The sequence below is a fragment of the Pongo pygmaeus genome, chromosome 8 (genome assembly GCF_028885625.2).
Source record: "Pongo pygmaeus isolate AG05252 chromosome 8, NHGRI_mPonPyg2-v2.0_pri, whole genome shotgun sequence".
In the NCBI taxonomy this organism is placed as follows: Eukaryota; Metazoa; Chordata; class Mammalia; order Primates; family Hominidae; genus Pongo; species Pongo pygmaeus.
The window spans coordinates 15,920,167-15,942,497 of record NC_072381.2 but is presented as its reverse complement, the minus strand read 5'-3'; the positions used below and the strand labels follow the sequence as shown (position 1 = coordinate 15,942,497).

Below are 22,331 nucleotides of genomic sequence, written 5' to 3'. Positions count from 1 at the left end.
GCTCTTTAGTCTATCTGGATTATGTATTTATGAATGGTATGAGTTGGGGATCTGCCTTTTGACTTTTTCTCAAAGAATTATCTAACGTCCTAATTCCAGTCAGTTCTCCACAGATAGGAAATATGTTTTTTGTTAAACACATTTTTCCATATTTACATGTTTTTATTCTATTCCACTGATCTGTTTGTGACTTCTTATGCAAAACTTCACAATTACATAGTTTTATAATATACTTTGATATTCATTAGCATGTTTCCTGATGTTATACTTTTACAAAATTGTCATAGTCTTTTCTACATTATCTATTCCAGTTGAACTTTTCTCCCAGCTTTTCAAGTTCCAGTTTTAAGAAATCTTTGAAGATTTGGATTGATTACATTATATTTGTAGGTTATTTTGAGGAAATTATATCTTTACATATTATCTTCTCAACTAGATTGTTTTGTACCTTCTTTAGTAAAAAATATTTAGTGTTTTATATAGATTATATGGTCCTGAATCCATATACTTCATTCTACCCCAGCTTTTGAAACCATCTTTTGCTTCTCCAATAAAACAGTAGAACTAATCAAATTAAATGCATTCTTGCCCACTCTTTCCCCGTGGCTAGTGTGATATTTTTCAAACTCAGTGAGATCATGTTTCTCTCTCCCTTAAAACCATTCGATGGCTGGCTTCCCTATGTGCTTAAAATAAACTCCAAACTCCCTCTAAGGTTCTCAGATCCTTTTGTGGTCTGTCTCCTCTCTACCTGCCATCCATCTTCATTTTGTACTATTGCATATATGTTAAGCTAAAGTTTTCTTTGATTTTGATTTTCTGTAGATTAATTTTGTCATGGTCTCTTTTTTATCTTAAAGGAATTCTTCAGTATTTGTACATTATTTTTGTCCATATTGTTTATTTTTGTATGCTTATTTGATGATTATTTTTATTTTATAATTTTCTTTATGGGATAGGGATAGAAGAGTCAACTCTTGTAATTCAGAAACCCAGAAGTTTCTTAGTTTTTTGTGGGTTTTTGTTTTGTTTTTATAAAAAGAAATCAGTATTACAGCCAGTCAAATGCATAGCTAATTGAAAGATGCTGGACTCATACGTAGAATAATGCATATGTTAATTAGCTCAGTTTAGCCATTCTACAGTGTATTCATATTTCAAAACATGTTGTACACCGTAAATATATACAACTTTAATTTGTCAATTAAAAAATAAACAGAAACGGATATTATAGTTAGGCCAAAAAATAGTCATGTTTCTCTGTTGCTTGTCTGGTTATATTCCACTTAATATGTGGAACTCCTAAAAATGCAGTCAGAAACTGAATGAATATTGATGGTTTATTTCATTCTCTTTTATAAGATAATGAGTTAGGCTGGGCGTATTGGCTTGTGCCTTTAATCTCAGCAGTTTGGGAGGCCAAAGCAGGAGGATCACTTAAGGCCAGGAGTTTGAAACCAACCTGGGCAAGATGGCAAGACACCGTCTCTGATAATAAAAGATAGTAAATTAATTCTGGCAAAGAAAACAAGAATATAATCACAAAGTAATGTGAATTTTTTGCAAATGTAGAGTACATGCTTGGGACCAGAAGCATTTAAGATTTCTGATTTTTTTCAGATTTGGAAATATTTGCATTTTTCCTCACCAGTTTAGCATCCCTAATCTGAAAATCTGAAATCCAAAATGCCGTAATGAACATTTCCTTCGAGAGTCATGTTGGCTCTCAGAATGCTTCAGATCTTGGAGCATTTTGGATTTCAGATTTTCAGATTAGGGATATTTGAAAATAGACACTTTCAAGGCTTATTGAGAAAGTCTCATACAAATAAATTCTATAAATCATAACGTGAGAATATTAAATCCTCACTGTATTACAGCTTGGCATAAAAGTAAATTTTCCTAGTGTGATACTCTTTAAACTATCATAAGAAGGTAAAAATGTTAAGTATATATTCTGTTTAAGAAAACAGGCATAATACATTTTTAAAATATTACCATCCAGACTAGATGTCTAAGCATGTGTTTACTGATCAAATCTAAATAGTTCATTACCCAAGAATTATGAACAACTGGTTTGCTGTATTTAGTAACATGATATTATTATTAGACATTTGTTTAAAAATCCAGGGAAATAGATGATGTAGTATCTAATTGTAACACTAGGTGGTGGTAACTGATTTTAGAAAATAAATTGTGAAACTGTTTTCCAATGTATGTATTCTTTTTACATGAAAACATTTAGTGTTGCTTACATTTAAGAAGGAAAGGGAGAGAAAAGTTTGCGAAGATAGGAAGTATCCATTTATACCTATTTGGGCTGTTTTTCTCCTCTCCCTTCTTTTGCTTTAACCTGAAGATTCTAAGACCTTTTAATCTCATGCCCTTTACACTCTTACGGATGATCCCAAAGCAAATAATCAATGTTTTTCATGTTAGAGATTGAGAAATTTTTAAATACGTATTAATTCACTTTAAAATAACAGGTATATGAAAAAATGTTCAACATCACTGATCATGAGAGAACTACAAATCAAAACCACAATGAGATGTCATCTTACCGCAGTCAGAATGGCTATTAAAAAACAACAAAAGTGTGGCGAAGATAGAGAAAAGAGAACTCCTATATGCTATTGGTGGGAATATAAACTTGTACAGCCACTATGGAAAACAGTATGGAGATTTCTCAAAAAACTAAAAATAGGATTACCGGATCCAGCAATCCCACTACTCAGTATCTACCCAAAGACAAAGCAATCAGTATATCAAAGGGATACCTGCATGTGCATGCTAATTGCAGCGCCATTCACAATAGCAAAGATAGATAGGGAATCAACCTAAGTGTCCATCAACAGGGCAATGGATAAAGAAACTGGAATTCTATAAACAATAACAAAGAATGAAATCCTGTTATTTGCAGTATATGTGAATGGAACTGGAGGTCATAATCTTAAGTGAAATAAGCCAGGAACAAAAAGACAAAATCACACGCTCTTACTTATATGTGGGATCTAAACAAATTTGATCACATGGAGGTAGAGAGTGGAACGATAGATAACAGAGACTGGGAAGGGTCAGTGGCAGGCGGTGGGGGAAGCATGAGGGGAGTGGGTTAGAGTACAAACATACTGTAAGATGGAGTAAATTCAATATTTGATAGCAGAGTAAGATCACTATGCTTAAGAAAATTGCATTGTACTTGAGCAATGGACACTCTTCATACCCTGGCTTGATCATTATGTAGTATATGTGTTTAAAGAAATTTCACATTTACCTCCTAAATTTGTAGAAATAAAACACAATTTAGAAAAAACAAAATATACTTTTTATTAATATTAACATAAATAACATTTTTAATAAACAACAAATATTAAGGAGAGTGACATTGTTTAAAATTTTTGCAAATCCCTTTAATGCTTGGCTTATTAGTAGACAGCCGGATCTTCATATATGCTTATAAATTTAGTCTGATGCAGTGTAACAGATCAACCTCTGTAAAACTCTGTGCTTATGAGAGAGTAAGTGTAGAAAGGTAATTAACATCATATTATGAAAATCATGTTGATCTCACATAGTCTCTAAGAGGGTCTTGTGGTCCCTGAGGAATCCTAAACCACACTTACAGAACCATTGCTCTACCTGATCTGTGCCTGTAAGAAGCTAGTGACAAAGTATAAACTGTATGTATATGCACCTTCTATTAATTTTGGATTTACCAATCCAGAAAGTTAAACTGTCAGCTCTTGCCTTACACCATCTCGATGTTGTAGTTAAGGCCACATAGTAAAATGTTGGCCAAAAAATGACAGTAATATTCTTATTACATTAATTGATAATAAAATATATCCTAATGGAAAAATGGACATAACATGACCAGATGGTAAAAAGGTTGCAAAATTATATATGTATTATGTTTACAGTGAACATAATTTTTACCCAGAAAGAAATGCTTTTTAGATATATTATGGACCCAAATATATTATTATATTAATGTATGTTAGCTGAAGGGTATCATTTATGAAAAGACTTTATTATCATCACATTTTTATTCCCTGCGTTGTGTCTGTTCTGACTTACCCACATCCATAACTTTAACTCTCATCTCTATGCTGATGATTCCCAAATCTTTATCTCCAACCCTGACGTTTCTCTCCTGTATTCCTGAGCCTTACTTCCGGCTATTTATCCCTCTCTAGCTAGAGCACGTAAAGGGACCTCAATCCCAGCTTGGCTAAAACCAAACTCATGTTACCTCTTCACACGAGTCCAGAACTTACTTCTTAATTCTTTGTGTTAATCACTATTTATCATATACCCCCAGGCCAGAAACATTTAAGGAAACTTTGCCAAATTCTTCATTCCTTAAATGCATCAATTTTTCATACCTGTTTGTTGTTTCTTCTGCTTTGAATTTTCTTGTCATCCTCTTTTTGGCCTGGAAAACTGTAATACGCTTCAAGATTCAACTCCCTGTTATCATTTTTATAAGCCTTCCCTAACACTGTAAGCAGATACTCTCATACCACTCTGTGTGTGTGTACAGAGAGACCACATGTTTTTTTCATCTGTCATCTTTGGTAAAGTGGTAGCCTTTTTAAGGCGGAGATCATTTTCTATTCATCTTTATTTCCCCAGTCTTAAGCACACGGCCTGTGTTTATAGGAAAGAGGGATGGCATTACATGTCCATGTTTTAAGTATTAGGCAAATGGAGTCACTGCTACCTAATGATTAATTTTACCAGTGATTAGCATATCCATTTGTTTTTCAAAATCAAAGTCAATTCAAGTTAGCCCTTTTACATAGGTATTGAGTCTCTTTCTCTTCTTGTATTTTTGTCAACAATGGCATGGATTTCAGGGAGTAAATTCTCTCATTTAAAAAGTTAACATTGAATATCAAGTTTTATAAATACATTTAATATACATCTAAAGTATCACATTTACCCACCACAAACCTGATCTAATGGTATTTTATAATGAGCAGTACTGTAATGATTAGTTGGCATTACCTCCTAATAAATACATGCTAAGTTTTAAAGTATAGTTTTGGGTAAAAGTTTAAAGTTTTGGTGTAGTATAAATATATATACATATAAGTACGTTTCAAATTTATACACACTACTACAATGCTAAGTTTTCGTTTTTTGTTGTTGTTGTTGTTGTTTTTTGCAGAACTTCTTGGTATACATGAACAAGCAGCTGTAGGATTTTTAACACTAATGGAAGCTTTAAGATACTGTAAGGTAAATTGATTTTTAAGGTACTTTGAATGTTTTTTGTTTAGATGTCCACTATTGTGGATACTGTTTTGTTCCTCTGACAGCATATTTGAGCACAGCACTATTGTTCAGTACCGCTTTCTTCTTCCTTCCTATCCCCCACCCTAAACCAGCAGGGTTATTAAGTGTGGTTAAGCCGGCTGATTATGCTGAGTTTCCTATGCTAGGTCTATTGTTATTTTTTGTAGGAGGAGGGGCAGAACCCAGTACAAAATAATTCAAAAAAGCCACAGACATCTATTATTGAATATGAATTTATTTTTGGCAAAATGAGGATGAAGAAAGCACTGTTTCTTTATTACCTAACGAAGAATATCCTTCACTAAAACAACTGGTAATACTTTATTAGGCAAAGAGAAAGCATTGCCAGATGCCTGAAATTCTGACTTTTATCTATTCCATCTGAAAAATGATTTCACACTGAAAAAAATTTCAAGCATTTTACAACATTAAACTCTTTGACACATGCACTAGGGTTAGGAACTGCCATGGAACTCTAATTTATTGCTGTTTATTTCATTCTCCTCCTACACAATCTGAAACAACCTGAAATGGGTATTGTAAATAGTTTTAAATGGAATTTAAACCATTGTTGACTTGCACTTCATAAGATGTCATGATTTGGGAGAAAGAAGTAGATCTAGTTTTCTTTTTCATTAAAAGATTTTTTTTAAATAGAGACAGGGTCTTGCTGTGTTGCCCAGGCTGGTCTCAAACTCTTGACCTCAAGTTATTCTCCTACCTTGGCTTCCATCCCTAAGTGCTGGGATTACAGGCATGAGCCTAAGGCAGCTGACCTTCCTTTTCTATTTTAGAACAGGGTTCCATAGCAGGAGTTTGGATGGTGATAATTATATGTAATAACAATAATCATGGTTGATCCTCTTTCTTTTTTGTCAGTGTTCCTTTTTCATGTTTCACTTGAACACTGGGTGATATGCATATGATAATCAAATTGGATTTGTCCTGCCCTTACTCCTTTAGTAGTGATCATATGGTTAAATAGTATTTTCAGTGACTTTTATCTTCGGTGACTTTAATTGTATAAACTAAAGCTATTCTGAAACAGCCTGGCAACTAGAGAATCAAAGTGTGTCCCCTTCCCCCTAACACATATACACACACATTTGTAGATCCTAAAGAAAGTTAAGCATGGAGGCGGGGGGTGGGGCAGGTGGGATGTGCATGCATGCCTGCGTCTTGTGTGAGGCTAGGGGGTGGAGATTTTATATTTGGAAATATTTCCTGTGTATCCCTTAAGACCCTGATGGTCTTTGCAGTTGGGTTGCTTTCTCTACTGCTGTGCTTCAGCCACACTGGTGTCCTCTGACTTTCCCAGACATGCCCAGCCCTCTCCAGTGCTTGCTGTCCTTTCTGCCTGGAGTCGTCCAGCTCTTGAGATGGATGGCTCACTGTCCCCTTCAGGCTGGACTGCAGATCATACCTCAGAGACTTTTTTCTTGACCACTCCCTCAGTTATTCTTTTCCACAATATTTAATAGGAATAATTAATGACACTTTTTGTTCACCTATCTTTTTAAATCTTGAGTTTGCTTTTCTATTGTCTTCCCTGATGGAATATAGACTCTGGAAACAGGGACAATGCTAGGTACATATTAAGTGCCAGGTGCTCAGAAATATTTGTTGAGTGAATGAATGGACATATTCACCAGAATTGTAAGGTTTTCTAGATGTAGGCTTTACTTTGCTTTAATTTTTAGGTAGAACAGAAGAACGTTTTTCCCCTCAAGATCTTAGTGGGAAGTCAATCGCTGCTGTATATTCTTCTGTTTACATATTGCTGTAGTGTTTTAGCAGTTAACTATGGTTTTAAATAAGATTTAAGGATTCTGTTAATGGCACAACAAAACACACTAACACTTGGATAGGTGAAAGGCAAAACTCTGTTCCTTCCAACTGCAAATGAGGGAGGGAAGCCAGGCAGGGCCACACGTAGGATTGCATCTGAGGACTGGGGTACAGCAAGCTGGAGCCATAGGAGCAGCTTATGTACCTGAAGCAGGATGGGGTCAGCTAGATTGCCTCGGCTCCCCTGTGGATTGGCTAATTTGGATAACTCTGGGGGGCTCTTGGGTTATCCCTAGTAGTCTGTCTGGTACCTGACTCCAGGGTGATTAGGGTGATCCCTGGAGTATGGGAGACCTATAATGGTAGTGGCTGGAGTAAGAACTTAATTAGCTATCTTTTTCGAGGGAATGACTGGCCTCTAGCCAGGGCCTCAAAAGTGAGTCAAGACAGCATTTTTTGAAAAACTATATTATGCTACAGTGTTCATCTCTATCTAACTTCTCAAATTCTATGTATATTTTACATTTACTTTTTATCAGATGCTTGGAGGAATGGCATTAAGGAAGTCATTGAGCTTGTGTTAATTTTGTAAGTCTGAACATTACCCCATGCTTTGATAAGTGTAGCAGATTTCCCTTTAAGGATGAAATTAACATTTTGCAATATCATTTTGACTATACATGCATTAATACAATTGAGGTGATGAAATAATCTCTTTCTCCCTCCTGCACTCTCCCTCTCAACACACACACACAAACCCAACAAAGAATAAGGTGGCTATGGCTACTTTTGACTCTACTTTAAAAAAAAAAAAATAGATTTATAACTCACATACCAGAAGATTGACCATTTTAAAGCATACGATTCAGGGCTTTTTAATATATTCACGATGCTATGCAACCATTACCCCAATCTAATTCCAAAATGTTTTCCTTACCCACAAAAGGAGCTCTAAACCCATTAGAAGTCACATGCTCCTCCCACTCAGCCCCTGGAAACCACTACTCTGTTTCTGCCTCTGTGGATTTACCTCTTTTGTACATTTCATACCAATGGAATCATATAGTATATAGCCTTTCGTTTCTGGCTCCTTTCACTTAGCATAGTGTTTTCATTGTTTATCTGTGTTTTTTACCTGTGTTAGTATTTCATTCCTTTTTATGACCAAATAATATTCTTTTGTATGTTAAACCAATTTTATCTGTTCATCAGTTGGGTTGTTTCTACTTTAGCAGTTATGACTAGGGCTGCTGTAAACATTGATGTACAAATTTTTTGTGAACATGTTTTTATTTCTCTTTGGTATATACCCAGGAGTGAAATTACTGCTCATACAGTAATTCTGTTTTTAACTTTCTGAGGAAGTGTCAAACTGTTGTTCAAACTGATGACACTTATTTATGCATTCAATATATTTTTACTATTATAAAACATTCCATGAGTTTAGCATTCATTTATTCTTTGATCTTATCTTTTTTTTTTTTTTTTTTTTTTTACTTCTACCTTAATGTAAATACACACTTTTTCTAAAAGAAAGGTTAATATCTAATCTCTTCACCACACGAGGCACCATGTGATGTCATGGAAATCTATCAGAGTAGAAGTCAGAAAACTTAAGTTCTAATTCTAGCTCTGTACTATTTAGTTGCTTGAGATGAGACCAGGCACAGATCCTGTGTATTTCTCTGGTTCCTTATGTATAAATTGAAGGACTTGCACAGCTCACCTCTAAAATCCTCGTCCACTCTGAAACTGTGATCTTATCTTTCCCTCTTTCTTTGTTCCTTTTCTTTTATTCTTCTCTGCTGTTCCCAAACCATCCTTCCTACTTTACTGGCTCAACATTGCCACATTAGCACATCTAACTCATCTCTCCCATCATAAGACAAAGATACTAGTTTCTCTGTCCATGGATACAAAAGAATACCTATTTTCCACTTCCCTCCTAGTGATAAGAATAAATTCCACAGGGCCAGGGTGGTGGTTGAAGCAGGGGTGATTAGGAAAGAATTTTTGGCCTGACTGCCACAAACAGCCATTTGGAATTCCCCAATTATAGGCAGTCTGTAAGAAAAAGGAAAATGCAGCAAATTGTATTGGTAAGATTCGTCATTTTTAAGTTAAAGTTTCTGTCTTCATATGAGAGTGGAATTGAGTGGTGTGAACGTGTTGGGTTTCATAAGTCTATTCTATTTGTTTAGTATTAAACTTTTTTTTCCTCAGTCACACACACACAATTGTGTTCTCAAGTGTTTGGTACAGTAGTGTTCACAGATTATGTAACCTTGAGAACAGAGTACAAATACGGCTTTTTATACATTTTAAAGAGACTGTATTGTGAAACTTTGAACTTACCTTCTATCATGAAGAGTCAAATAACAGGACACTTACATACTTAAATGGTTTAAATTGTAATTTTTCTTGATTATTTGGGAACAAAGATGTTCTTTCCCTTTGATTATTCATAAATCTACTCATTTGATAAACTATAATTATTTTCCTACTAAAGTTATTATCATCAAGTTTATAGTTTTAGGGTTTGAGGTTTCATGCTGAAATTCTAAGAAGTGGTCATTTTATCTAGGAACTTTAGCAAAACCTGAGAATGACTCTTAGGGCTAAATAGTTATCTCCAGCTGTGTTAAATCTATATTGTTGTTGTTTTAATGTCAAAGCACAATATAAGGTCAGTACTGACAGTCTTCTAACACTCATTTTTACATTCAGCATTTGATCTCTATGGGTGAAGTGCTCAGGCACAGTACATTATTTCAGTTAAATACAAATTGGACACTTTATGCTTTAGATATTTATGGGCAAATATTTAAGAGGCAGTATAAATTTTTTAATTTGTTTATTTGTTTTATTTTGCTACATTTGTTCTAGGTTGGTTCTTACTTGAAATCTCCAAAATTCCCTATTTGGATTGTTGGCAGTGAGACTCACCTCACCGTATTTTTTGCCAAGGTATGCTTATAGCAGGATTTTTTTTAAGTTATGACATCAGGCAAACAAGTATTATAAGTTCATATTTGGTTTGGATCTTTGTGCAAACTTCACTCTATTCCCACAACAAATGAATTGTTCAAAAATCTCAAAAACTAATACTGAAGAACATACTGTTTTCCTGCTCTAAATCTGGAATCTTTTAATCAAAATCTGTCATGATGTAGTTATAATTTCTTTTTCTTTCTTTAGAGCTTTAGCTTTTGATTTTTTTCAGAAATTACTTGTGTTATAGAGAAAACAATTGAATTTTAAAGTTTTAGATTGCTTTTTTTGTAAGTAGGATAAAAGATTTACTTAACTTAGATGATACATGATATAAAATGTTTTAATTACAGCATCTCCTTTGAAAAAATTTTAAAATCTATTAATAATTCAACAGTATTAAAGTCAAATGCTCTTTTAAGATGGAATACTTCCCACAATTTTAATATATACCTGTTTACAATATTGAAACAGCTGAAATATATCTGAATATTTCTTTTCTTTTCTTTTTTCTTTTTTTCTTTCTTTCTTTTGAGATGGAGTCTCACTGTGTTGCCCAGGCTAGAGTGTAATGGCACAATCTCAGCTCACTGCAACCTACACCTCCTGGGTTCAAGTGATTCTCCCACTTCAGCCTCCCGAGTAGCTGGGACTACAGTTGCATGCCACCACACCCAGTTAATTGTGTTTTTAGTAGAGACAGTTTCGCCATGTTGGCCAGGCTGGTCTCAAACTCCTGACCTCAAGTGATCTGCCCACCTCGGCCTCCCAAAGTGTTGGGATTATAGGCGTGAGCCACTGTGCCCCACCATATCTGAAGATTTCTATTTCAGAATTCTTACAACAAAGCTATTTTTAAATCTCAACTATAATCTGTATGTCTTGTTTTTCCACAATTGAGTAGTTAAGAGCTTTGGCCTCGGACAACTTTGGTTTTAATCCCAGCCTTGCCACTTCCTAACATCTCTCAGCCCCCTTTCCTGTGTCTTTAAAATAGGGATTCATAATAGTACCTAGCTTTTAGAATTGTTGTCAGGCTTAAATACAAAGTATTTAGCAGTGCCTAGTACAAGTTAAATGCTCAGTAAATCTTAGCTGTAGTCATCATCATCGTCATCATCATCATCATCTTTAGTATTCAAGAAACGTATTAAACATCTCTGGGATCATAGGTAACTTGATAGGTTGCTGAATGTTTGTAGGAAGATACAGAATTGTATTTTTGAGGTTTCTTCATTGTGATGTGCTTTCCTGATTACTCCTTGAGCTTTTTGAGCATATATTGTCAATGTAAGTTTATTATTTGATTCTGTAGAAAGTACAAGTGGTATAAATTATACCCTAGTCTGAATTGACAATGCTAAGTTCTGTGAATGTAATTATGTATTACTGTATTTACTTTTATTGTGTTGGCAAAAGTCCAGATAGGGATTATAGAGCAAGATACATAATTACCTTTTCTCAAGCATGGAAAACTTTAAAATTAAATGCTAAAAGTACAGTTACTGATACATTGCGTTTAGTTTGAAAGCTTTTGCTATTTATTTCCTTCCTGAAGTAGAGAGAGGAAGTTAAAAAAGCACAATGTGAACTACAACAACTGACAATTACTAATGCCTGAGTGAGGATTTCGTTTTATAAATTACCATAAAAGAAAATTAATTCTGACTTACACACAAAAATGTATTTTCAAACCAATTTTTAATCATGTTTTTCTGCAACCTTATTCTTTAAGGAAAACTAATTATATGAAACTAAAAGTGTTAAATATAAAAGATGACAATATTTTAAATCTTAAATTTTATAATTGATATTTAAGAAATGATTTTGTTGTCAGAACAGTAGGAGAGATTTCACAGAAGGTATAATACAAGGAACAGTGTCGAATGAGCTGTGAGTGTGAGGACATCATCCGAAAAAGTTAGTGATGTTGAGGGAGTTCCCAAGAGTGAAGTAGGCCCTTCTTTTTATGACATACACTCTTCCTACCTGTCCTGATGCTTTTGTGGTTCCTATAGCACTTGCCCATTGTGCTGTCACATGTGTCACACAGCACACAGTTTCTAATTCCCATACTGTTTTCTGTGTGTCCCATGGCAGCCAGTGAACTTTGTCTAGGGCAGGGGCTGTCTCTCGCCCACCTTTTTATTCATAGATCCCTGTCATGTGCAATAACGTGTTGAATTAGAGACGTGGAGTTAAGAGAAAAACACAAGAACTCCTGCCATATGGGTACAGAGAACTCTTGAATTTTATACTAATTGTTACTGTTTTGAGACTTACCTGTGTAGTCTCAGGATCTGGTATATAGTCTGGCAAACTAGGGATGCAGGGAATTACTAGTTGAATGAATAAAAGTTTTGTACAAATTTTCCACATTTGGGTTCCAGTGACATTTATATCCCCTAAGAATATTTTACACGACTCATTGTGATGCTTCATTGTGTAGTATCTATAGATACTTTCTTAGAATAGTCGAATTTGGATTGTTTGAGATGTTACCTTTAAGAGGAGTTACCAGTGAAGAGTTGTTTTTTCACCTTGAAATAAAAGTAAAACAAAGCTGGAAGATCACCTAAATGGTAAATAAGAACAATAATACTTGATCAAATTTATTGAGTCCTGTTTTAGATTTGTTAAATATAAACTGATGTTCATATAGTCTTCACCACATAAAAAATACTGGAAATTTTGCTCTTCTTAAAATTATAACAAGAACCATTATTCGGCCATTCCTTCTTTAACATTTCTGCATTTGAGCAAGCAGTTTCAGCTGTGGGTTTTTCTTTTCTTTTTTTTTTTTTTTTTTTTTTGAGATTTGGTGAGTTTGCTTTATTATACATTCAGTGGCCTGAAACAACATTGTTTTAATATTTCCCCAGCAGTTCCTTATAAATATTTATGTCTTTTTAAAATAAAACTGATATGTTTGTTGGTGTATTTCATGTGCTGACTTCTTTGTTCTGGTTACAATTAAGTAAAAAAGTATATTTTATTTGCATAATTTTTAAGGCAGTCTATAATTTGGCGTTGTGAAATGCCTGTGAAGAACAGTGGAATTCTTCATGTGCCTTATGCGGTGAAGGTGGTAATAGTTGCAGGTGTCTTCGTTCATTCATATACTCATTTATGAGCTTTTTACTGGACTACAGTATGTGCCTGGCATTATGCCAGGTGTTGTGAATACAGTGGTGAGCAAAAATAGATATGGGTCTGTTCTTAATGGAGGCGGACATTCTCCTTGAGTTACTCAAGGATATTCAAATAATCACATAAATATAGAAGTGTGATGAGTGCTGACAAAGCATAGGTCCGTAATGCTGTAAGAATTTATTGTAGTTTTGGAAAATTGGGATGTTTACTTGAAAAATTGATGCCTAAAATGAGAACCTGAGGTATCAGATTAAACCAAAGGAAGAGAGGGGAAAGAGCATTCTCTACATGAAAAATAGAGCAAATTCATGCCTGAAGAAAGGAGGACAGACAGACAGATGAACTGGGGTGAGAACAGACTGAAAGACAAGGGCTGGAGGGAGCACTGAGAATTAGGGGGACAAGGTGTAAGATGAGGCTGGAAGAATAGCAGGCCATGTTACTCTTTTTAACTAAGAGGACAACTGGACTTGTTAAAAATTGGTAGTGGGAGTAGTTTTGGAGGAGGTGGGAAGGAAGGGAACAGGATTAAATTCACATTTGTAAAACATAAGTCTGGCTAATTGTGGAGAATGGATATATTGAAGGATAACCCAGGGAATAGGTAAAAAAGACTTCTCTAGTTCTATTTCAGGTAAGCAAAGAGTGTAATTTGGTCCAGGGTAGTGAGGCAGAGAGGAATAAAGTGCATGGATTTCAGAGATTTACTCCTGAGGTAGAATGACAGGACTGGGTGATGGATTGGATTTGGCAGCGGAGGGCTAGAAATGTCTAATAAGATAGGTGTGGCTAATGATTAGATCTTAGAGCTTTAGAAAATGTGTACTTAGCAGCTTTGCTGTTGTTGAATGTAACTGCTTGTTATTAAAGCAATTTGTTCACTATATGCACATCACATAATAAGTGGGATTGGGGAAATAAGAGGTACCTCTCAGAGAGGCATGTGGAGAGCCGTGCTGTAGCTTCTCTGACATCACTTTCTTCTTGTGTTTCCCTCCAAAGAGCAGTGATGGGAGACAATCTATTATGTAGACTGATGCACCACGTAAAAACTGCTTATTTTTTAAATTTAAATTTAGCACTAGTGAGAGCTGTCAGAATCCTTTCACCCACATCTGTTCTTTATGCCAAAGGAACCAGTCCATAGAGGAATTAAAAACTTTTCTAATTTTGCATGGGTAGGAAGGTAGAAATGTGATAGCTAAGATAGAGTAAAATATCAGAAGCTGTGTTGAATTTAACCTTCTGTGTGGGGTAAAAAGATATGTGTTAAGTGAATTAATAAAGTAAAAGATGTTGTGAGTAATATTTAATGCATGAATAATTGAGAAGGGATAATTACGCTATTTCCCAGAAATTATAGAACATTGAAATTTATAGAATAAGATTTTGCTTTATTAAAATCAAGAATTGGCCGGGCGCAGGGGCTCATGCCTGTAATCCTAACTCTTTGGGAGGCCGAGGCAGGTGAATCACCTGAGGTCAGAAGTTCGAGACCAGCCTGACCAACATGGCAAAACCCGTCTCTACTAAGAATACAAAAATTAGCTGGGCATGGCACCTGTAATCCCAGCTACTCAGGAGGCTGAGGCAGGAGAATCACTTGAACCCAGGGGACAGAGGTTACAGTGAGCTGAGATTGTGCCACTTCACTCCAGCCTGGGTGAAGGAGCAAGACTCCATCTCAAAAAAAAATTTAAAAATTTAAAAAAATGAAGAATTAAGCATCATTGCAAATGTACATGGAAAACTGAGTTAAGCATCTAATTAGAAAGTTTTATTCTTAAGTTTTAGTTTATAAGTACTAGTTTTATTTGTTCTATACACATGTAATTAAATTTTTGTAGGAATGAAGGCGTCATGTATTAGACCCTAGTAATAAGGAGGAAGTGTACATATGTTATTTTTTTTCCTGAAGCAAATTAATGGCTTTGGGCAAAAATTATGAGTAATGTTGTTAACTATATTATAGGTAAGATAAAGCACAAATTGACATTTTCTTAAATAGTAGCAGTTTTGAGTTCTATTCATTTTTCATGATTTAAAAGTATTTCTTTTAAATCAGTGACATTCAAATACATATACCACTACTTTAAATACATTGCAGTTTTGGAATAATTTGTGTTTGTGTTGTGTTAGGAGTGAATATCAACTCCAAAATTTTCACAAATGTTCATCTATGCATAGTCTCATGACTAGCACCGAAAATATTGTGATGTCAAGTGGCTGATGGCTTTGGCTCCTTTTTCTAAATTTTGTAAGTAAATTTTTTAAAAAATATATTTTGCTATATTTATATACAGGATGAACTAAGGTCTCAGCGATTAAATGTGATGAAAGTAGTGTAGTATATTGACTAAGTTTTAAAATTATAGCATTTTTCTTTCTCAGAAAAAATATCTTTGACATTTCAACTTTGGTTTCATTGTGAATTACGTTTATTTAAATTTGACTTGATTTTGTTACTGTTTTTTTCTTTTCTTTTCTACCCTTATTCCTAACCTACTTTCCTTTAGAAGTCGAAGCTTATGGCCCATGTTCATTTGCATTATCAAAATAATCAGCATAGTTTGAAAACTGAATTTTTCCACATCTTTGCCAACACTGGATTATTAAAATTATTATTACAGTCATCCTAGTGGGTGTTAACTGGTAATTGTAATTTTGATTTGCATTTCCCTAGTGACTAATGAGCATCTTTTTATGTGATTGTTGTCCACTTCTACATCTTCTTTGGATAAACGTCTGTTCAGGTCCTTCACCTGTTTTTTTAATTGGGTTGTTTGTCTTTTTGTTATTGTTAAGAGTTTTTTAATATATTCTGGGTACTAGATTCATACTGTGTGTTTACTTGTTTTCTATATTATCTGTCTCTCTCTGTAGTAAGCTCTGTGAAGGCAGGATTTTTGTGTTTTGTCACTTACTGTTTGCCAGTTCCTAGAGCAGTGCCAGGCATAGTGTAGGTGCTCAGTGGCTTTTTGTTGACCAAATACATTATTGAACACACTGTAGATCAATCTTAAAAAAATTGTGAGATAACCATGTTATTACTTGATAAGTTGGGGGTCAGGAGGTGCGCTTAAGATTGCTGAATAGTCTTGGATCATCAGAATTCAATAGATCTCTATCTTACGTGGAGGGCAAATAGAAAAACTAGCTTTTGCTATCCTACCTGACCAATTCAGACCACCCGTATTTGAATAGAAACAGCTGTCATGAGTATTTACAAATAAGCTTTGTCAAACTATCTATATGCTGTAACATGTTAAAAATTTACTTTCATGATTTGAGGATGGTTAAGAAAATTGTTTCTGTCTGGTGAAATAACCTCTTATCTATCTGTTTTTGTTTTTGAAATGAACAATTTACTTTTAGGACTTAAAGTAAATATAATTTTTTTTAAAGAGCACTAGTAAAGGTTCATTATTTTAATTTTCAGTGCCAAAGTATTTACTTAATGTACTTATCACTTTATCTCTGATATATCCAGTGACCCAGAATTTACCTTTTTAATTGTACTGGAGCCCTCTTCCTGACCTATAATCATCCAACACATTTTGTAGGATTAAAAGAGATTTTTCACAAGTCAGTTTTACTTGAAAATCATCATTAAAAATAAATTTAATAATTTTATGAACAGGTTGTAAAAATGTTCAGGTTGATCATTTATAACATTTCTTTCATGAAGAAATATAATTTTAAGTTTTTAAATTTAAACTGCTATGTTTTATAAATCATCTTTTCTGTCTGATATAGACACAGTCATCTTTTCTTACTAACCCTCTGTCTCTGTCAAACAACAAAACTGCGATTGTACTCCTTGACATAGTATCCTAAGGAGTCTGGTTGTGAGAAATGCATCTAAGCCACCCTATGTAAATGAGAGTTTTATAGTTACTACTGAGGGAGAATATCACAGAATCTAACTTCAGGAACCTTATAGGAACTGCAGAGTCATCAAGCGGCAGGGTTCCCACAGAACTTCTAATAAGAGGATATGGGTGAGGTGAAATGCAGTACGTAAATGGACCTCTTCAAAAAGGGAAACTTAATTCCTATTAAGTACAATGGAGAACTTTCCAAGCAGGTGATCTGAGCTATGGCAGAACAAAGGTCTGTACATGGAGACAGAATGTGCCCTGTGTGCATGGGGCTTCAGAAATCGTATCATGGCACTTTCAATGAGGTTACTTGAAAACATGCGAACCTACTGCACAGGTAAAAAGAAATGTATTTTGAAAAGTAGACACTTAAGGAATGCAGAACTTAAACTTAACTTTTTGAATTGTTTTTCCTTCATTTCAGAAGAAAAAACTAGCTCTTATTAGATGAAGGCTGTGTAACATTTGTTTTGTAATATGTCAAATATGTTAGGAGTCAGGTCTTTCATAATAATACATAATTATTTAAGTGTTCAAACATTAGGGCATTTGTCCCCTTTTTTCTCCCTAACCATCGTTTTCCTCATTGATTCTTCATCTTTTATTTTTATATTTGGGTTTTAAGAATAATTTATTTGGGTCACTTTCTAAATTTCCCTTGAATTGGGAACTAATTAGGAAATTAATTTTCAATGCAAATTTAAAATTGGCACTTTAAATCTGAAAGTCTATTACTAGAATTTACAATGTATAAAATGGAAGACAATAATAAATGCCTTTTTTGTTTTTATTGTGCATTGATTCTTCATCTTTTATTTTTATATTTGGGTTTTAAGAATAATTTATTTGGGTCACTTTCTAAATTTCCCTTGAATTGGGAACTAATTAGGAAATTAATTTTCAGTGCAAATTCAAAATTGGCACTTTAAATCTGAAAGTCTATTACTAGAATTTAGAATGTATAAAATGGAAGACAATAATAAATGCCTTTTTTGTTTTTATGTGCATTTGAATCTCAGTGTGGAGTGACAGCTGTTGATCCAATATAAAAATAGTTGGACCCTACCTATAGCATCTAGTTTCATCTTCAGAAGATCAGTGGCTAATTTGCTTGGTACTCCATTTAAATTCTCCATTGAAGTTGGGGAGATGAGTTTTACATCACTTTTTTGTTCTCTTTTATGGTTATAAAGGGACTCTATGTGTGTGCAGAACCTCACCTTTGACCTTTCCTTTGATAAAAGCAGTTTTCTTGTCAGGTATGAACACATGAAAATCCATGACAGAACTGTTTATATAAAGGAACTGAATTTAATGCTAAGGAGGAAAAAATTATTTAACTGTTGCTGTGTGAGCTGACATTGTTCTTCCAGTGGGATCTGTTACTGGGAATGTAGGGAAAATTATTTGTACAGCACAAGCTGCTTTTATTACTCCTTGGTGTAACAGGAAAAACACTGCGGTGAACTGTTAGAGCCTTTCTCTCTTAGGTGTTTAAAAATTGGACAGTTCTACTTCGACATTTCTCTGCACATAATAAAACGGTGTTAAGGAAAAGTAGTAAAGTGATGCTTTATACGCTTTACTCTTCTAAGAAAATTCACAGTTGGCATTTTGTGTTTTATTGCAGTTTAGTTACCTCATCCTTTTATCTTAAGTAAATTCTGGAGTTTGTGCATATATTGAGATTTCGTGCCTCATCTAACACAGAAAGGAAATAGGGAAAATGCTAATGTATTTGTTCTTGTAGTTTAATCATAACTTATGTGACTTTTAACACCTTAAAATAGCAACTTAAAGGATCTTGAAGTTAATCTCTTATCTGAACTACTTGGAAAGTCTGGGTAGACATCTGGACATCTTAATTATTCTCAATGATTTGAGTTATTACAAGTATGTAAATTTTTAATCACAAACTCTTTCTTGCCTGCTTAGCACACTTTGGGACTGTCCCCCATCAGCAATCTAGGATTATGCCAATGACTTGTACCACCATAATACTAAAGCTTTTTATTTTTAATTATTTTGACCAGAAATCTTTCAAAATATAAATGTTCTTGCCTCCTTAAGCCAAGTGAACATCAATTACCCTTATGTACTCTTTGCCTTATGCAGCTGTATTTGTGTATCTGGTTTTTGTGATTTCCCTGAATTTTCTTTTTCTTTTAGTTATTACTTCTCAGTCATCAGTGATGTCAGCCTTCCTGGAAGAAGTCTCTCTCTTCCACTGAATTTTTCTTTTTCTCCTACAATAGTATCCAAATAATTGTCTAAAGATAAAATACTGATGGAAGGGCCTAGAACTATTCTGTTAGGACTGAAGCCTGTGAGTTTTAATTAAGAGTCAGTATCGTTAAGCCCACATCCCTAGCTATCTGTTCAGAATTGATAGAAAAAAATCATAGCTAGTAGAGTTGATAGCAGAGTACAAAAAAAGGTCTTGTATGGTTAATAGATGATCCTCACTAAGTCTTACTAGGTTTAATTTGGGGGATTTTTGTGTGTGTTTGCACACGCTTTGCTTATGTTATCCTCTGCCCAGAATACGCTTATCAAGATCTTGCTCAGCATTCCTGGTCCAGCCTTCCACCATTCGTATTGTGTCCTCTGATTCTCCTACTCTCTTGTTGCTCCTGTTCTTTCTTCCAGCTTCCTACCTTCTTGTGGCAGTAACTGATTTCCCACACTACCTACTGTCACACACATTCAGTATTGTGGTAAGTACTGTTGAAACGTAAGGATTAATAATACATGGTAAAGTTTACTGTGAATATTTACTGAATGTTGTCTGTATGTTAGGCAGTATGCTAATTAATCATCTCAGGAGCATTCCTCATTTAATCCTCAAACCAACCCTGTGAGCTGCATGCTGTTTTCATCTGCGTGTTACAGTCTGGGGCCAATGAGAAAAATGACATCTCCAAAGTTAGATACTAGTGAGTACCAAGGCAGGATTCAAACTCCAGTCTTCTGACTTCTGAGCTGTGCATTTAACTACTTCCCTCCCTTAAGAAAACAACTCATTCTGCTAGAGTAGAGTAGACCCTGGAAGAGGGAAGAAGTAGGTGTAGAAGAGATTATATTTGAATGAAAGGACATGGTAACTTTGAGACTAATATGAAGTGAAGGCTGTATAGATGTAGTGTTATAATGGGAAAGTTAATAGTGTGTTTGGGGAATAGTAATTGGTAGATTATAGCTAAACCATACTAGTTGTGCTAGGATATTAAGATGAAAGCAAAGGTTGACGATCAGCTGTAGGACCAGCTTGAATAATCAGATTTATTTACAAATCATCCTTACTATATGAAAGTCTGTCTTGATATGGAAAGCTAAACAGGATTATCTATGGCATGAATGTAAAGCAAATTCATGGAAGTAGAGCGGCCTTCTCAATCAACAATCAAAGCTTCTCTGTACAGCTGTAATAAAATTTTAAATTATAAATGTGAGTACTGTGACTAATTTGTAATCATGCAAACCTTGTTTAAAATTGTAGAAAAGGAGGTAGGATTGGTTGGGGGACCTCACTTTTTGTTCATACTAATCCAAGCCTCCCAAGATTAAATTATCGGTATTGAGTGGACTACGATTTCAATAATCCTCTTAAGCATTAATTTAATAGGAAACATGAAGTCTGCATATGTGGAGATTCCTCCATGTGCAGCTTACATTGTTAAGGTCAAGAGTCACTGGGTGGCGTGAGGGAAGACACAAGAGGAAAATGTAGACTGATCTCAATAAGAAGATCAAATAGAGTACATGTGGCACAAGCAACATACAGCCCCAGCCAGAATATTAGGTTTCAATCCCCTTTGCCAGCTTGCTGCAGTAACCAGCAACCCTGACATTTCAGTCATGTACACAGTGGTATTCAAGAAGGGGGCCATGAGAACAGCCCATCCTGCGGGTAGAAGGAGTATTTGACTACTGACATTGTTTAGAGTTGCCTGCATGTGGTGATGGCAAAAAGGAATTTGAGAATGTTTTAATGTCTCTAAAAACAATGTACCCTCTTTTTGACTGTACTGGAGCACACCACTGCCACCATACCTCTCTCCCCAACACACCCAGCCCAAAGCTTACCACCCCCGTAACTTACATGTTGGCTGCAGGTGTGCTCCACGTGTCTCTTTTATTTTAATATGTGGGCTGAAAGAGTAGCCTCTACCTGGAATGTGCAGTTCTCATAAGAGAGGGAAAAGAACAAGACTTCTGGCCAAACCAGATAGTGGCACTTAAAGTTTCTGCTAGGAGCTAGCATAATGTCACTTCCAGTTGTATTTCTCTGGCTGAACCTGATGTCAATGAGGCAAGGAAGTAGGCCCCTTTCAGAGAAAAGTACTTCAGGTCATTTAGCAACAGACAGTGACAAATAATCCTCTTAGAAGGAGGAAGCAGCAACTAATTGGGAACAATAATATTATCTACCACCATCGATTACCTTGTATCACTAGGTGATTGAACAGTTTAATGCCAGTGATACAAAGAGTGCTAACTTTGAAATAAAGAGGAACTTTATTTTTTCAGGTACCTCTATCTGTATTACCAGTATAACTATTCACTGTTCACCAGAAACCTTTTAAAATGTAACATTAACTATCCTTCTAAACACCTACTGAAGTATAAGGCCTGTGTACAGTGAGTTGGCTGGGGATAAGTAATTCATTACTGAAAAGGTCTTTAAAGTTTATTCATTAAGCCTTTCATCATTATGAAGAGCAGTCTGCTGTCATGAATAATCAAAGAACCTCCAAGAACGTTGCCTAACTTCAAGAAAAGCTCGATGGATTTGTTAAAGTTAGTTGGTCGATTACGATAATTTGGAGAGTCAGCAGCTCACTCATTAATGATTTTAATAATTATGGCACAAGAGTAGATCACACCTGTTGGAAACTTCTACCACTGCGTTATTTCCACTTGTGCATTTAGAGTCTGTGTTTCTAGAGGAGGAAGCTCAGAGGGCTCTCTGCTGTGTTTCCTACCCTGACTTCTCTGCCCGTACTACACAGATTGGTGCCTCACAGCAGTGGGCTGCTGTGGAGGTGGCCTGGGCTTTACACGTTATTTGGAAAATAATGGAAGAGTAAGAAAAGAGACCGCCATCCTTCCTGCTTTCAGATATTGGGATTAACTGAATTTTGTTAATCCTGCTGGCACTAATGACATTCTATGTTTTGAGATAATTTAATTGACTTAAAATCTATTTCCCAGATT

At 35.0% G+C, this 22,331-nt stretch overlaps 1 protein-coding gene across 4 annotated transcripts in view; it reads left to right on the top strand.

The window, feature by feature from the left end:
• The window catches only part of MINDY3 (MINDY lysine 48 deubiquitinase 3), a 94,242-nt gene that overhangs the window by 38,610 nt on the left and 33,301 nt on the right, over positions 1–22,331 (top strand). For all 4 annotated transcript variants that reach the window (XR_010127395.1, XM_054435296.2, XM_054435300.2 and 1 more), the window contains 2 exons: positions 5,174–5,244; positions 9,976–10,056. Coding sequence is in view for 3 of the 4 variants with exons in the window: in XM_054435296.2 (XP_054291271.1) it covers positions 5,174–5,244; positions 9,976–10,056 (152 nt within the window). In the remaining variant the exon portion in view is untranslated. The remainder of the gene's footprint in view (positions 1–5,173; positions 5,245–9,975; positions 10,057–22,331) is intronic.